General features: G+C 37.2%; 2 protein-coding genes across 3 annotated transcripts; one reads left to right on the top strand and one right to left on the bottom strand.

The window, feature by feature from the left end:
* Nucleotides 1-8,318, top strand: LOC114364229 (RNA-binding protein cabeza). Of its 2 annotated transcripts, none has more exons than XM_028320304.1 (7): nucleotides 1-78; nucleotides 218-385; nucleotides 706-991; nucleotides 3,199-3,230; nucleotides 5,603-5,745; nucleotides 5,838-6,493; nucleotides 7,352-8,318. In XM_028320304.1, the coding sequence occupies exons 2-7, from the start codon at nucleotides 286-288 to the stop codon at nucleotides 7,377-7,379; spliced, it is 1,245 nt and encodes a 414-aa protein (XP_028176105.1). In that variant the 5' UTR covers nucleotides 1-78; nucleotides 218-285; the 3' UTR covers nucleotides 7,380-8,318. The 2 variants fall into 2 exon arrangements, with proteins under 2 accessions (XP_028176105.1, XP_028176104.1); XM_028320303.1 differs by having other exon boundaries at nucleotides 20-130.
* A 1,599-nt stretch (nucleotides 8,319-9,917) lies between these two features.
* LOC114364228 (mitochondrial Rho GTPase-like) lies at nucleotides 9,918-14,833 on the bottom strand. The gene is made up of 4 exons (XM_028320302.1): nucleotides 14,772-14,833; nucleotides 14,380-14,629; nucleotides 11,464-11,657; nucleotides 9,918-10,198 (listed from the first exon to the last, which is right to left on the bottom strand). The coding sequence occupies exons 1-4, from the start codon at nucleotides 14,831-14,833 to the stop codon at nucleotides 10,072-10,074; spliced, it is 633 nt and encodes a 210-aa protein (XP_028176103.1). The 3' UTR covers nucleotides 9,918-10,071.
* Between the last annotated feature and the right edge of the window lie 2,698 nt (nucleotides 14,834-17,531).

The raw sequence follows: 17,531 nt of genomic DNA, 5'->3' as shown, positions 1-17,531 counted from the left end.
AAAATCACAGGAAAAATGCTAGCACAGATGAGACTAGCGGCCATTTTGACGTCTCTTTTCAATCGCCACGCTTGAAACGTAGGTATTGTTTTTCGGTTGAAATTATTATTCTAAAGAATAATGGGCGATCGTAAGTACATTTATTCTGTTGAATATTACTCGACAGTGTACTGACAATAATTTTAGAGTGATAACGTCTGTATTTTGTCATTTACAGCTTACGGCTCGGGCGATTATAGTGGCGGTGGGTATTCTGCTCAACAGTATTCTGTGCCACCACCTCAAATGCCTGCCGGAGATAGCAGTTATGGATCAGGACAAGGAGGATACGGTCAAAGTAATTACTCGAACCAAGCTGGAGGCCAGGAGTGGAATCAAAATTCAGGTGCGTGCGTTTACCTCAATTCGGCCGGCGTCATAAGGCGTGTGTGGCACTGACGGAGACTGATAAGCGCTTTTGAGGGCGTCGTATTATATTGACTACATAACATAAAAATGTAGTTGGCTTCTTGTATCTAAATTAATAGACTATTTTCCCAGTTAAAGTGTAATTTCCCATCCACCCCCAAACATTGTTTGTTCATTCACTATGCTATAGTCATAGATAATAATAATATAGTGAGAACATTGTCTCAGTAAATTTTTGTGAAATGTGTAACATGTAGTGTTGCCAAAATTTTACAACTGAACATGTTTCAATTTCAGGGAGCAATTCTTATGGAGGCAGCCAACCTGGGAGTAATTATGGGCAAAACTTTAACTCCGGCTATGGGGGGAGTGGGGGTGGCTACGGCCACGGTAATGACAATAATTACAACGTGAGCGGGGGTGACAGGGGAGGAAACAGCTATGGCAGTGGAGACCGTGGCAACTCCAATTATGGCGGCAACCGAGGAGGCAGTAACTATTCAGGTGGAGACCGAGGGGGCTATGAAGGAGGTGACAGATCAAGCTACAACAGAGATGGGGGGAATAGAGATGGTGGTTATGGGTAAGTTTCCCTTATTTTTTCATAATTTTTTAATATAAATTAGGTCTATTAATTGCTATAAAATTACTATTGTAATTCAGTATTCGAGGTAGATTTCATGCTATGAAAAAAAGATAAGGTAATTACTGCTAAGTAAAACAGAAGGTGCTATTGTTGAAGGTATAATATTCTTGTGTATTTGGGTGAATCTATGACTGATGGTGTTTCGGTACACAAGAGATTATAACCAACATTTAGTGTAATTGATGTAGAAACATTATATTGGGTATAATAGACATGGCGACTGCTCTTATTCCAGGTTACAACCATATATTTTAAAATATTTTTACAGGACAGATTGTGTTTAAGTTTGTGTGACTATTTACAAACGCCAACATAGGGGGTTTTCAAAATCTTAAACACCAATCAATCACACATGGGTTTTTTTACCATTAATCAACTGATATGAATGCAGTGTGCACATTTGTTTTGGTAGTTCAATTGTAACAAAATAAACTTAGCCACTGAACACTTTTTTGAACACCAACTTTTACTTTCACAATAATAACTTGTCTAGTTACAATACTAAAGATAAATATTTTAATGATTTTTTAAAAATATGACCAGAATGACCTTAAAATATTTTTATACACAGAGAGATGGTTCATATTAAATCATATTAAAAAAAACAAGACTAAATTGTGCTACTTATGCCTATGAAAAATATGTCATAGGCGATTTGTAAAAACAACAACATGTTGATTCAAGACAAGTTATCATCCTCAACTTGAACCAATACCCAGTACTCCCTTCGTCATTCATATTGCTGATCGTACCACAGTGATCGGCTAAAATTATTGAAACTTCTTCATTTTGGTTTGGAACAGAGAGTAGAGCAGAATAGTAAAATTCTACAGTATTCACTAGAAGAAAAAAGAGGTTTATAAGGTTTAACAAACGATGTCTCACAAGGTATAAATAAACCATCAATTTGGCAGTCTAGCAATATTGATGGCACTCATGTCTATACTGGTTATACTATTGGTTACACATTATCATGGTTAAGGATTATTATGCAGTTGAACATGACTATTTAAACTACTTGAGTGTGCGTTCTGAGGAGTTGAGTAATGTAATTGTTAGTTTGTTTATATATCTAAGATACTAATTCTATTATGTAAAGTTGTACTCACAGGTATCGCTAATAACTGGTATTGTTGGAATAAATTTTGTAAATATACCATTTTTTTGGGCTTAAGTTTGATATGATAAAATGTGTTCAAGTATTTTTTATTAGATGATAATTTGTCAGTTGTTATTAATAGTTCTTCATATAGAATGATATTTTTTATGTAAGTAGGTTTAACATTTATCAATTTTGAGCATTGTCATACTTAGGCCCAGAAAACAGGGTAGTTAAATATGGTGCATGTTGAGTGTTTATGACTACAAGAGTAAGAAAAATTACCAGTAGAACAAGAATAAAAATCTCCATTGAATATCCCAGTCTAAAACATTTATCTTGCATCACCCAAAATATGTTACAGTTTAGGTGTTATTGAAACAAAATACACAATTAAATCTACTGTATTAAAATAAGTAAATTTACAAAGATACTATTTTGTGATTGACATCAAACTAAATCACTTCTACTGTAACATATCAACTACCTGCAGGGGATTTGGAAAAGTGTTTTATTATTTTACTGTATAAATTATCAATATTAAATACAAAGCATTGTCATGCACATATACAATTATAAAAATTGTTTATATGTATGCCATACTGTCCTTTCACTGCAAAGCTGTGAAAATTTCTAGATACATTTATGAATTTATTTATTTATTTATTTATTTGAACTTTTATGCCAAAATACATTTGAACATAAGGCGAACTTAATGCACTAAAGCATTCTCGACCAGTTTACCTTTGGGTTGAGCAGATTTACTATTATAAAAAAATCCAAATATAAAATACTTTTCCAATTTATTGACGCAGTTTACATATTTCAATTAATATACCTGCATGTGTCCAGAAGTGTATTATAATGTCTTCAAAAACTGTTCTAAGATTTTCAAGGTATCACGGTAATAACATTGTGGTAAAGAAAAGGATTCAACAGACGGACAAGGCGACTTGTCTAGGTGTACCTAGGTGTCGGTCAATCTTCGTGCTGCGTACGGTCCCCAGCCTGCCCAGTGTACTAAACGCCGTTTTTATTGTTTTAGTGGCGGCGGCAGGGGGGGTGGTTTTAATAAAGGTAAAGCTCCTCGCGATGAGCGAGTGGTGCTATTGTCATATTATTAATTTGTATAATATTGAAGGGCTGCCAAACGTCTTAGGGGTTTCATTTTGTACTACTTGGCTGTTGACATGTTTAGACCTGTAAAATAAAGCTTGATTCCTATGATATCAGGATGGAGTTTTAGCAGTCGCAAGATGGTTGTACTTGAAATGATTTTTACATCTTTCATAAGGATCGTAGTTATATTTTGCAGAGTAGTACAATACGGTTTTTTAATCTTGCACAGCTATTTTCTGGTATTGCAACTTAGTAATCATATTTATTATTATTACATTTATTGAGAACATTTAAAGATAGAACTCGCTAAGATTCGCTGACAAATACTCAAATACTCTTCTTTCTATTTCAACTAAGACACAGACTACGTAATTACCTCCACATTGGACGTCGTAAGCCTGATCCACAAATTTTCGTTCCAATAGTACTTTTTTACCCCTGCTTTTATTAGGCCAGTGCTAATGATGAAGGTATAGTGTGGGTTACAATCACGTCAAACATAACCGTCTCTGGTAAGTCAGTTGGCTACTGCACGCGCCAACTTCAAGGGAATTTAGAAACTTCATTAATCACTCTGACTTTGCTTATTAGCGTTGGTGAAATCATTTTCAGAATTGAGTCAATAGTTCCAAAACTCATCATTAATGGTACGAAGTTACTGATGATCGTTATAATATTATTAATATTGCAGACAGAGGTGATGATAATAATAATGAATCGTAGGGTTTTGTTAAACAAAGGTATAAACATAACATGGATAATACGTATTAGGAAATATTTTTTGGAAACTGTCTGGCGTAACTTTGCATTCCCTAAAGACACACTCCACTCAAGGGATGCTCATGTCACTCTGCTTTGATACTGATATATGTTTGATATCAGCATTATAGCGGTATGGTAGGGTTATGCCAGAATATGTATTCATCTGGTGAAATTTGCGTTTTATCAGGTTTATAGGTAAAGTACGATTGTCAGCAGTCTGGTCTGAGTGCAAAAAGTATAAATTATTAATTTCTACGTAACCAAGTATACAGAGTGACTGGTATCAACTCAACAAATATTTTTTATCGCGTATAAGTTAAATTAAAATATTTTAGATAAATAAAAATCATCATTTATTTTATTTTAACTGTTGAAATCAGAGGAGTCTTTACCAGAAACACTGTATATAAAAATTTGGCAGCCCTATGGTTTCATATTATGTGTAATAGAAAAGTATAAAGAATTTAAATATGCGTTAGTGAAAACGGTAAAAATGATAAAAAAATGCTATTTCAAGAACAATATTCAGCGTGATGCTAGGTCAAAATTATTGTCAAGTGAAAGGTGACGGGTTGGTGGTTCGGCAAACTAACGGCCTTAGAAAAGTTTCAGAACTTTCAATACGTTTCTTTCGTTCAAAACCAGTCGCTAGGATAATCTAAGGAAGAGGCCTGTGTTAAGTAGTTAAGTGGCGGACGACCTATAGATATTAATGAGCACGATAATTATACGGGAAACTGAAATTTTAACTAGGCTGTGTTAACTAAGTTCTAAGTGTTACGTGTAATCAAAGAAGCGTTGCGTTTAAAATACTAAAGGTGTGTTAAATTATAACCTTAATATTAAAATATTCAAGAATTATTGTAAGTTAAGAAAAGGTTTAATTGTTTTAAAGTGTCACAAAAGGTTTATAAACGGAGGTACAAAATTGAACATACAATGTTACGGTAATAATGGAGTGGAATTTGTGTATTAATATTAATCACTCATACTTACGGACGAATTTCTTTTAAAACGTGGTTATTGGTCTGCTGCTGTTCCCTTGTGGTTTTGAAATTAAAACTGTCGGGATACCTGCTCAACAAAACAAGGTTCATCGTAAAGTCGGAAACGAGAAGAATATTTTGGTGGGCTTGCATCACTGAAAGCTGACAACGTAGAGTTGTGTAGAGAAATGTGTAACGAAATGCGTGCGTTTGGGTATTTGAACAGGGTCTTACACACCACTTTTAGCGCATAAGTCCACTTTACACCAAGCGAAGTATAAAAATATAAATAATCACTAATGTAAATTATCTTGGAAGAGTTAAGTTTTAAAAAATCGTCAACTTGTTCGTGCATCGTCAAAATCCTGAGTTATAGTTTCGAATTTAAAACTGCGTGTTTGGAGTCCATTTATTTTAATTTTATTAGTTCATAGAATATAGAGAAACCGTAGCTGTTTTTGTAGTTAAAAAATACAACCTATCAGGTTTTCTGCGTTTATGAACATTAACGGTATAATTGAATAATATAGTTTATTTTGCATGTAAATAAATAAACGTTTCTAATTATGTTATTTTTGCTAGGTGGCGGTGGAGGATACGGAGGCGGGGACCGGGGGGGAAGTGATATGGTCACCCAGGAAGACACAGTCTTTATTCAAGGCATGAATCCTTCTACGACAGAAGATGAGTTATGTCAACACTTCGGGGCTATTGGCATAATTAAAGTAAGTTATCGTTTTTGAACTGAATGTGTTATTTTATTATACAGATATTCTTTTACTATTTTTCACTAAACTCTTTTCTTTACTTTTTATAGATTGACAAAAAAACACAGCGCCCGAAAGTATGGATGTACAAGGATAAATCCACCGGCCAACCCAAAGGCGAAGCGACCGTCACCTACGAAGATTCAAACGCCGCTTCATCGGCCATTCAGTGGTTCGACGGCAAAGACTTCAACGGCGCCACCATAAAGGTGTCGCTCGCTCAAAGACAAAACACCTGGGCCGGCGGTAAAGGTGGCGGCGGCGGCGGGTTCCGCGGGGGCAGAGGCGGCGGCGGCGGGCGCGGGGGCGGCGGCGGGCGCGGAGGAGGCGGCGGCGGCGGCCCGCCCTCCGGCAATCGCGAAGGCGACTGGAGATGCTCCAATCCTAGCTGCGGAAACACCAATTTCTCGTGGAGAAAGTCCTGCAATCGCTGCAACGAGGCGAAACCCGGTGAATCCGGAGGCGGGGCGCCGTCCGGTGGCGGCGGCGACCGTCGCGGCGGAGGCCCGCCCGGGCGCGGGGGTCGCGGGGGCGGCGGGCGCGGAGGGCCCGGCGGCGGCGGCGGCTCGTGGGGCGGGCGCGGCGGCTCGGACCGCGGAGGCGACCGCGGTGGCGACAGAAGAAGTTACGGCGGGAGCGGCGGAGGCGACCGCGGTAGCGGCGGTGGCGACCGCGGCAGCGGCGGTGCCATGAGGGGTGATGGCGGGTAATTTGAACGAAATTAATTTAAAAATATACTCGCATAATCACAAGCTTCACTAACGTTCCCTACCGTATGACAAATGATAGTTAAGAGCCGACCCACTACAAAATGAACACGAGTGTAGGTCAACGGCCTAGCATGCTCTCCTTATCATGCCAGTTCATATACTAAAAGCGGGTTCCAATTTCTAGCGTTCCATATCTACGTCGGCCGTTTGGTGTAGTGGTTCAGAACGGACTACTATGCCGAGAGGTCCCGGGTTCGATTCCCGGCCGGGCAGAAATTGAAATGATGAATTTTAATTTCTGTGACGGGTCTGGGTGTTACTATGTATAATATGTATGTATTTAAAAAAAAAGTATATAAGTAGTATATCCGTTAAGCTAGCACCCATAACACAAGCATATTAATTGCTTACTTTGGGGCTAGATGGCGCTGTGTGAGATTGTCCAAAGATATTTATTTATTATTATTTATTTATATCTCCGGTGGATCATTTCTCACGTACCGGGATCAAACCTTTCGATCGGGTTTTTAAACCTTTGTTTGTCACCTGTCATCCGCTTTGCAATGGAGGGAAGTCGAACCTTAATTTCGAACTCCTCCTATGTTCTTCTGATTAATTTCGTTGCGGGTCCAATGACAGTTTAACTTTCCCCCGGGACAAACTTGACCTTCATTGGTTGGGTTTTTGTGGCGGTCAAGCTGTAGACCCTGGCTACACAGGAGTTGCAGTGGTGGGAACGAGAGGTGGGAATAGTCCCGTACCGGGATCAAGCAGGCTTACAAATTGCGCGTACATAGTCGTGTAAGTCGGAAGTGTTAATTCATAACTCACGTTTTCTTTTCTTTTTGTTTCAGGGGCAGAGACCGCCAGAGACCGTATTAATTTTACGTAATGTAATGATTTATTGATAAAGCATTGAATTTGACATAAGTTGTAATTGTAATTTAGAAACAGAAGTTTAGATAGAACATTCAGTCCCACTCAGTAACATTTAGTGAGAAGCCACACGGTGCCGCATCACTGTACACATGTGGTATGCGGCGCCGCAATACGGCACCGTCTCGCTCAATCGAAGTGCGGTGTGCCTGCGGTGCGGCGCCAGAACGCACCGTCTGGCATATCATTGATTTTTATCGCCGCAGCGGCATCGCTCCGGCGCCGCGCCGCGACCGCATCGCACCGTGTGGCTTCTCCATTAGACTGGGTTGCACCATCTTACTTTATCTTTGACAAACGTCAAAAATCTGAAACTCCCATACAAAAAGCACCGGTTAACGTAATAGTTAGGTGGTGCAACTCTGCCTAATTATTACTCAAATTAGCATAGAAGAGTTATCATATTTTTCGTATTGATTAAACAGAAACGTTTCTGAGTGCAACCGTATAAAAACCGGTTTTTAATTAAATCTTCATTTTTTTAAATAACAGATAAGTAATGAATAACCTTTCTCGTTTTTTTAAACGTAAAACATGCAGAACTGAATTATTAACATAATATTTAATTAGGAACCGGTTAATATGTATTAGTTATATCGATGTATGGAAAAGTAAATGATGTTTATTGATATTTTATGACTGTTTGTAAGATTTATATAGCAAATCATTTCCATATTTTCTCAATACAATATGTAAAAGCATTTACTAGAATGATTGTTTGGTAAGTACTAGTAAAATAATGTTAAAACGTTTTTGTTGTTAATCACATGACTAACGATAAACATGATAAAAATAAACTAGACATCTTGTCTGTCTCTATATTTAAGTACGATTTGTTCAATGGTTTACTTTTGTGATTTTAGCAATACTTATTATTGTTAAATAGCAATGAATTTCTAAAATATCGTGTCGTGGTTTCTGTAATAAAAGTTTTAATATTAGACAAAAATCTGTTTTTATTGACTTGCTTTTTAGGGTTCCGTACCGAAAGGGTAAAAACGGTACCCTATTTAAGACTTCGCTGTCTGACAGTCACCACGCTGTATTTCATGAACCTTGATAACCTAGTGTTTAGACTTCAGAGCCTCTTATCACAAAACGAAGACGTAGTGTGTGAAGAAGAGGCGGAAACGTTGCGAACCCACAGCGTCTCCGCCGCGCTCCGGTTGGAAAACTTGTAATCTGCCAGTGTGACAAGGCCCTTACGCCCGTATTCACAAACATTACTATGGTCTCACAGTGCGCGTGGAGCAGCAACGCTATGCGAAGTCGAACGCATAGCGTTGATTAGAGCTCTGCGAATTGGTTCGTGTGTAACACTCCGCAACTCAAGTTTGTCTATGATGAGACGACTGCGGCCCCGCGGTAACAATTGATTTCTATTGTCTCGACTGATATTTAGAAGGGCTACATGAAGATGATGACATTCAAGCGATGCAGTGAGAGGCAGCACTGCTGCATGCAGCGGAGTTCTGAATCATCTTTATTTAGTACTGCTTCGAGACAGCCGGGCCGTGAGTTTAGGGGGCCCTGGGCTAAAGGTGGAAACACTGACAGACAGACAGACAAGAATTTTACTGATTGCATTTTTGGCATCAGTATCGATCACTAATCACCCCCTGATAGTTATTTTGAAAATATATTTCATGTATAGAATTCTGTCCGTCTGTATGTTCCTTATAGAAACAAAAACTACTCGACGGATTTTAACGAAACTTGGTACAATTATTCTTCATACACCTGGGCAGGTTATAGTATACTTAGGAATTCCCACGGGAACAGGAATTAGCGGGAAAATCCTTTTGTATGAAAAATCTAAACGCTTAACGGAAGTTAGACGCTTGAAATTTGGCATGTAGGTACCTTAGTAAACTCAAAGCTTAGTTACAACAAGGAATTCCCGAAATTTCCACAGGAATTAGCGGGAAAATCCTTTTGTATGAAAAATCTAAACCGCTTAAGTAGACCTGAAGTGATGCAGTGACCGCGCGCTCTCCGCCCTCTATCTCGAAAACGGTTCACCGTATAAAAAAAGTTTTTAAACAAAATTTGTAGAGAATTTAGTATTCTACAATATTGATAATAAATACAAATAGCAAAAAACCCACAGGAAATGAGACATTTCTAAAAAAAGCGCAATAAACCGATTTTTGTGACCGTTGACCTTGAAATTTAATAGTTGCTTACACCCTACCATATGTAGGTTTTGAGACAACTTTTAGGGTGTCAATATACACGTATTTACAGACTTACAGCTGGGTATCTCGAATTCCGAGGTGAACTTACTATAATGACTGGACTATGTACTCTTTCGCATTGTCGTCCGTCTATCTTTTTTGACTTAGCTGGGGGCCCTGGCCTGAAGCCCAAAAAGCCATATTTTTATGGTAGATCCGGCCCTGTCTCGAGATACCACTCATTGTCGGGAGGAGACTACACAGCGGCACTATTTACTGGTAAATTTTGAAATAAATAAAACATTCGTTCTATATTTTTAAGTACTTTAATTTGTTCTGGAAACAAATTATTTTCTATACTCTGTATATTTTTTCTTTGGTTCATAAATAAGAAATAAATTATTGCGTTTGAAATTAATACATAGTATAATTCTTTTTGACATGAAGGTGGCAGTGAGTATTTATCTTCTCTGGAAGCTGAATATCTTGATCAGCATGAAGCCCATGACCGTGGCCGCCGCCACGCCGATGCCGGCCTTCCACCACGATGAGTTATCCCCGCCGAGGCTGGCGAAGTGCTTCAAATGCCTATCGTAAATAAAATTCATTAGAATATTGTCTTGTCCAAACTGTATAAATTAGAAGAATGAACCGCAGGGTTACTCCCAAAACGCGGTACGTATAGATGACCCACGCTGAACTGTCCCACCAAACTCAATGACAGGGGGGCGCTACCATCGTACAACTATATGGTTTCCAACATGGCAAAAATCGGAACCAGCGATCCGGTACTGACGGTGGCGCCCCGCTGTCAATGTCATTGATAGGACAGTTCAGTATTTTGGAACTATAGTTTCGGGTCGATATGTATTCGTCGCTCATCATGCTGGCATCTCTCATTGCGTGAGAGGGAAGGCAACATTGTAACTTCGGATGTTTTTCGGAGTAACCCCACAGAATATATTTTAGTGTTTTTCCAAAATTTATAGTAACTACTTGAACTAAAGCTTACAAACGTCATATTACAATTCATTGCTTATTATAGGATTACTTACTTGTGCTTGCTGAATAAAATCCAAGCAGCTTGAAATTGACTGATAAAAACAATTAAAACAACAATGTGTGGACAATATAGGTAATTAGTATAAATGTCTTATGTTTTGAGGACAGATAAAAAAGGCATAATTGATTCTGAAGGTAGGTAATGAATTTTACTTTGTTAACATTACATAGGTATAATCGTTTCATCCACGAAGACGCGGCTCACCACTTTTTGGTTGAGGAAAGCGCGGGGAGTTTGATACCAGCAATCCGAGCGTCATTATTGTAGTGTGTGTGCGTGTGCACTCATGGATACTGTCATGTCTATGGATGACGTCTCCATGGAAAAATGATGGATTAGCGGAATGCTGTATTATTTAATAATTGGCGACGTTAGACATGGAAATAAATAAATTTAAACTACTTAATTAGAGCAGCCCTGAAGGGCAGCTTTACACGAACACAGAATATTGTAAGTACAGTGACTGAAATCTTCGGAGATTGAAGAGATTACGAAACTCCCCGCACCCCGCGCTTCCCTCGGTCAAAAAGTGGTGGGGCGCGTCTTTGTGGATGAAACGATCTATATCTGTAGGCGTAGTGTGAGTTTACATCAAACGTTGTTACTAGTTAGCGCGTAATAAAAACACATTTATGTATGACTGATTGTACAGCGCCCCTAGCGGAAACTTTCAAGAACAAACTTTAAACTTTCATATATTTTTTTAATGCGCTCACTAGTTTAACGTTTGATGGAAACACACAGCCCTCTGATATAAATATTGAGTGGCAAAATATCAGACAGTACTTACGGGAAGGCGGCCATGGTGGCCAGCTTGACGAACACGTCGTGCTTGTTCTCGCGCACGTGGAAGGTCTGCGGCGGCAGCAGCTGGTACTTGCAGCAGAACACGTCGGGCTGCAGGATGTACTCCTGGCGCGCGGGCAGCGGCTCGCCGCGCGTGCCCACTATCAGCACTGGAATGTGACTCTCGGCGAAGTATTTCTGGAAATAAATATTATGTTACGTCAGACATTTAAGGCTTCCACAGACCAAACGCGGGTCAGAAGCAGTGCGGGTCAGTTGCAGCGCGGCTGAGGCACACTGAAAGCAGCGCAGTTTCAAAGCAGTTGCAACGCGGGCGGTTGTCAAAATTTTAAATATTCGAAAACCGCTTTCCAGTGGCGTAGCTTGGGGGGGGCAGGGGGGGCCATGGCCCCGGGCGGCATATGAAAGGGGGCGGCGGATAAGAAAAAAAACATTAGCACGAAAAAAACATTAACAACAGCACGAAGAGTACATTTTTAATCTATTTTTTTAAGTAATAGTAACAAAAATATTTAAGGAGCTTACTTACCCCTCTAAAACTTGCGCCACAGATAAATCTTTCGTGATTTCTCTTGTTACAAACCGAAATAAAAAAGTGGTTTGTAAATAGTTAAAGCCATATCTAAGCTACTTTTAAAACCGTGTATTTATTATATTCTGCAAGTTCGAAATTCAAAATTAGCTAAAATGGTAACTTTTAGCAGTAATTAAATCTGTAAATTGCTGCAAATATCTAATGAATTCAAACAATTCTATGTATAATATGTATGTATTTACAAAAAAAAAAAAAAAAATCCATTCTTACTCCCATAAAATGTATGAAACTTGTGTCTGCTTTCTTCTTCTACTAATAGATAATTTTATTGGCTATCGCATGATACAAAATATTTGGCTATTAATGTTAAGCTACCCACGCTTTCACTTGTTTTTTAAAGAAGAGGTGTAAACTAAAAATTAAAAACTTAAATCGATGTAATTTTTCGAGAAATGGGTCAGGCCCCAAATTTGAAGTATTTTCATCGATAAAATTGTCCATAGATTACGCCCTTAAAGTTTGATCACTACATGCCCGGACACACTGTATAATTTAAGATAATATTTACTCTCAAGTCAATTGACAAATAAATACTTTAATACTTGTTATTATTGTTTATTGTTGTACACGTTAAAGTGTACATATGAAAATAGATGAAACTAGACCTATTTTTATCGACAAAAAAGAGGTCAAAAAATTTTTGAGATTTTTTTTTAATTTTTTATAAAAAAAATTTTCTTCCAATTACTTATTGTAAAGAAAACGTAATAACTTTTAAACTAAGCGGTATATCCTGATAAAATAAAAACAGTAATAATACTAAATAACAGGCGATACTAAAAAAATACATAAAAAGGCCAACAAATAATAAAAAATTATACATTTTGAAAAAAAAATGTGCTTAAAAATTCGTGTTTTTTTGGTTATTTGATAAATTTCTCCAAAAAATGCCCCTATAACCGGGGGTTTTTATTACTTTGTATTATTCTCTATCGTATTACCTTCGTAAAACCAAAAATCGCATGTCTCTATCCCTATCACAACGTTTGCAATGATCGCTTGAACTAAGCCTCTCCGGGCGCGCCAATCAACGCTTCGTTAACAACGAAACTGAAAATGGCTCTAGATTTGTAATTTTGATCAAGACAAGTTAGATTTCAAATAAAAACAAAAGATTTCGAAGTAAAATAAGCATTTTAGTTACAATTAAAATTGTCTCTACCTGTAGCGGAGAATAATGTTGTGGCAGGCCTTTGTTCAAACGATCATAGCAAATGTTGTGATAGGGATAGAGACATGCGATTTTTGGTTTTACAAAGATAATACGATAGAAAATAATACAAAGTAATAATAACAAATAAAATTCACCTCAATAAAAACCACCTGTTTGTTATAGGAGCATATTTTTGAGAAATTTATCAAATAACCAAAAAATACGAATTTTTAAGCAGATTTTTTTCAAAAAGTATCATTTTTTATTATTTGTTGGCATTTTCTGGGTATTTTATGTATTTTTTCAGTATCGTCTGTTATTTAGCATTATTACTGTTTTTATTTTATCAGGATATACCGCTCAGTTTAAAAGTTATTACGTTTTTTTTACAATAAGTAATTGGAAGAAAAAAAATTCTATAAAAAAATCAAAAAAAGTCTCAAAAAATTTTTGACCTCTTTTTTGTCGATAAAAATAGGTCTATTTTAATCTATTTTCATATGTACACTTTAACGTGACTCACACTGGTGTTACATAATAAAGCTGAGCTATTTAATAAAATCAAACTTCCTGTGGGTTTCAAGCAATTGCTTCTCTTCTCTTTAATGTATTTTCCTTCTGAAGCAGTGCGTGGTAGTTTATTTTGACTTTCAACAAATAAGGTGAATAGTGTACCTGAAGTCCATTCAATATAATATTTAAACTTTAAAATATTTATAATTAAAATAAAGGGCGGCGGATTTCCGGACGGCCCCGGGCGGCAAAAAGCCACGCTACGCCACTGCCGCTTTCAACGCTCTGCTACCGCCCTGCGTCCGGTGTGAGTGTGAAAGAGTTTCTTGTATTACAACTTGCGCGGGCCCGCATTCAAATGCGCTGCTACTGCCCCGCGTTTGGTCTGTGGAAGCCTTTAGTAGAAGAAGCAACAGGTAAGCCCTTTCTGGCAAATGATATAAATAAACCAAAGGAACAATTGATGATATAGATCGTTTCATCCAACCAGCAGTGGACGTTATTTGGCTGAAACGACACAAGCTTGAAAGTCCAGGTTTGATCGCGAAGACGCGATGACGATATGCACGCGTTTGGTGTGGTTGAAGCTTTACTGTTTGTACTAGCGATATGGACCTAAGAGTTATCATAACACTCACAATGTATATCCTGGCGATGTACTCGAAGGAGCGGCTGGCGGCCACGTCGTACACCAGGCAGGCCACGTCGCAGTTGACCTCGTGCGGCTGCAGCGGGTCGGACACGCGCGTGATGGGGATCTCGCGCAGCACCAGGTACTTCTCCTGCCCGTACACCGCCACCGTGTTGATGCAGCAGTGGTCGCTGCTGTTGCCGTCGCCGCGCTCGTGTGCGTGCGGCTTTATTTTCTGCAATTGTTTTTTTTTGTGAGAAGTTCGAGTTCAAACTGGCCGAATGGAAATACTGACACTATCTTTTATGCTTCAACCATACCAACGCGTGCGGATCGCCATCGCTAGCGCGATCATAAAGGCCAATGATAGGTCGCGCAGACTGTCATGGGTCGCGCAACCTGTCATTGGCATTGATCGCGTCGCCGCCGGCCGGCGTTGGTGTGGTTGAAATTTTGGACATTTTGACGCTGTGCGCTGTAAAGCCCGGATTCCATCAAGGCGGAACGGAGCAGAGAAGTGTTTTGAATAATCAGATTTCATTTTCCACATCTCTTCTCCGCTTCGCACCGCGCCGCCGCCGTTGTCAAATTCTTTTTAGGGTTCCGTACCTCAAAAGGAAAAAACGGAACCCTTATAGGATCACTTTGTTGTCCGTCCGTCCGTCTGTCAAGACCCTTTTTCTCAGGAACGCGTGGAGGTATGAAGCTGAAATTTATATCAATTACTCAGGTCTACTGTCCCTTGAAGCTGTGAAAAAATCAAACTTCTAAGCCAACGTAATCAAAAGATACAGCCGTTTATGCCGCAAATTTTTGACACCACAATATAAATTGGACGTCATCGCAACAAAACACAAAACACAGGGAATAGTGCATAAAAGCACATGATGTCATCCCTGGAAAAGACAAAACAAACGAGGCATGTATATAGGAGATACATAGCACTCAACAAAACAAAACAAAAACACAGAGATAATAAATATCTCTGGAAAAAAAAAAATTCTGAACTATAAGTCACAGAATAAAGCACCGAGGCAAAACTGTAGCAGATACCCGACAACTCGATTGTGTCCAAAAAAATTTTGCTAAAAGAATCTACCGTTAATAAATTCCTAACAGAAAACTACACAATACGATTGTGTCCAAAAAAAAAAATTTAGCTATAAAAGAATCTATTAAATTCCCAACAGAAAAACAATACACAATACGATTGTGTCCAAAAAAAAACTAAAAACTAAACTCAAGTTAGTTACCAAAGTAAAGTACCTACCTACCCAGAAAAAAGAAAATCTTAAGTCCTACGACCGAGAACCTTGGTATAACCACAATTTAAAAAAAAAACTTCCTCGAAGAAGGTAGCTTAATAAAATTATTTAAAAAAAAAACTAAGTGGCAAAAATATTTTCCAAAAGTTAAATGAAAATTAATCATTAATTTATACAAATTTAAGAGAATGGCACTTTACTAAAATTAATAACTTTTAATTGTTATCAAAACCAAAAAATAATCAATTAAGTTATTCCCGTATAAATATTAACAAGTTAGTAAGTGTACCCACAAACAACTTACTAACCAGTAATAACATTATGACATTAAGTACCAAACCTTATAATACACTGCAGTATAATGCCTAAATAACTATTAGGTATAACTGTATTAAATTATTTAAAAGTATTGAAATGTAAACAAATATTTGCCAAAAACTAAAAAGGTTATAATATTATGCTAACATTTTGTAATACAAAATAATGTGTACTAGGTAACAAGAAATAAAAGTTATAATTATGTCATAGTGACACAAAAGCAAATTGTTACCTAAGTACATAAACAACGTTAAAGATTTTAGTTAGCATTATGTAACAAAACATCCGGGTAGGCACTTTAAAATACATTTTATACATTATGTACTAACTTATTATGAGTACAAATGAATAAACACTAAAATTATAACTAAAACTGTGTTTGTCTTGTATGAAAAAACAAAATAATTAAAGTAAGTAACTAAAAGTTATAAGCTATAAAGCCCAAAAACAGTGTAGGTCTTAGATAAATATAACCTAACAAAAAAAATGTTACTTACTTGTCCCAACATAATATACAAAATAAGAGTTGCAACACAAAAAAATATGTAACCTAACATCATGTAAACTAACCTCATATAGAGTAGTACGCTCTGTTATAATGGTTAACATAATAATATGTAAAGGTTGACAACTTGAAAAAAATTATGTGGGCATCACAAATAAAATAAATTACAAAAAATAACAAGACAAACAACAGCACACACATGAGAGATTCCCTAATAAAAACATTTAACAACAAAATAGAAGTGTATGAGCGGATAGTCAGCACACAAAGTTGCTTCTCTTATTGGCTTTCCACCCATAAACTTCATAAAAAATAATGTGGCAATAATAAACATCAAAAGATGGGCGCCACTNAAAAAAACATTAGCACGAAAAAAACATTAACAACAGCACGAAGAGTACATTTTTAATCTATTTTTTTAAGTAATAGTAACAAAAATATTTAAGGAACTTACTTACCCCTCTAAAACTTACCACACAGATAATCTTTCGTGATTTCTCTTGTTACAAACCGAAATAAAAAAGTGGTTTGTAAATAGTTAAAGCCATATCTAAGCTACTTTTAAAATTATATTCTGCAACTTCGAAATTCAAAATTAGCTAAAATGGTAACTTTTAGCAGTAATTAAATCTGTAACTTGCTGCAAATATCTAATGAATTCAAACAATTATTTAAAATAATAGCTTTGATACATATTATACATTTTTCAAACCTCTTTTTTAATTTCGGTCTATAACAAAAGTAATCAAGAAAAAATATGGTGGCGCTGGTTAGCTAGGGTACAACCCTTAATAATATTAAGCACATATTTTATGTTATTCCTTCTAAGTTCAATGAGCACTATACAGTGTGTCCGGGCATGTAGTGATCAAACTTTAAGGGCGTAATCTATAGACAATTTTATCGACGAAAATACTTGGGGCTTGACCCATTTATCGTAAAATTACAAGGATTTAAGTTTTTAATTTTTAGTTTTCACCTCTTCCTTCAAAAATAAGTGAAAGCGTGGGTAGCTTAACATTAATAAGCAAATATTTTATATCATGCGATAGCCAATAAAATTATGTATTA

Source organism: Ostrinia furnacalis, unplaced genomic scaffold (genome assembly GCF_004193835.3).
Source record: "Ostrinia furnacalis isolate ACB-3 unplaced genomic scaffold, ASM419383v2 OfSCF7367, whole genome shotgun sequence".
Lineage (NCBI taxonomy): Eukaryota > Metazoa > Arthropoda > Insecta > Lepidoptera > Crambidae > Ostrinia > Ostrinia furnacalis.
The sequence above is the reverse complement of the archived record's forward strand: the minus strand, read 5'-3'. Positions and strand labels throughout refer to the sequence as shown.

Coding starts and splice junctions, on each gene's coding strand:
- LOC114364229 (XM_028320303.1), top strand. Junction 386..705: donor GGAGTGGAATCAAAATTCAG/GTGCGTGCGTTT, acceptor TTTCAATTTCAG/GGAGCAATTCTTATGGAGGC. Junction 3,231..5,602: donor GGGGGGTGGTTTTAATAAAG/GTAAAGCTCCTC, acceptor TATTTTTGCTAG/GTGGCGGTGGAGGATACGGA.
- LOC114364228 (XM_028320302.1), bottom strand. CDS start 14,833: ATGTCCAAAATTTCAACCACACCAACGCCGGCCGGCGGCGACGCGATC. Junction 14,630..14,771: donor GCGATCAATGCCAATGACAG/GTTGCGCGACCC, acceptor AACTCGAACTTC/TCACAAAAAAAAACAATTGC. Junction 10,199..11,463: donor GCCACCATGGCCGCCTTCCC/GTAAGTACTGTC, acceptor TATTTACGATAG/GCATTTGAAGCACTTCGCCA.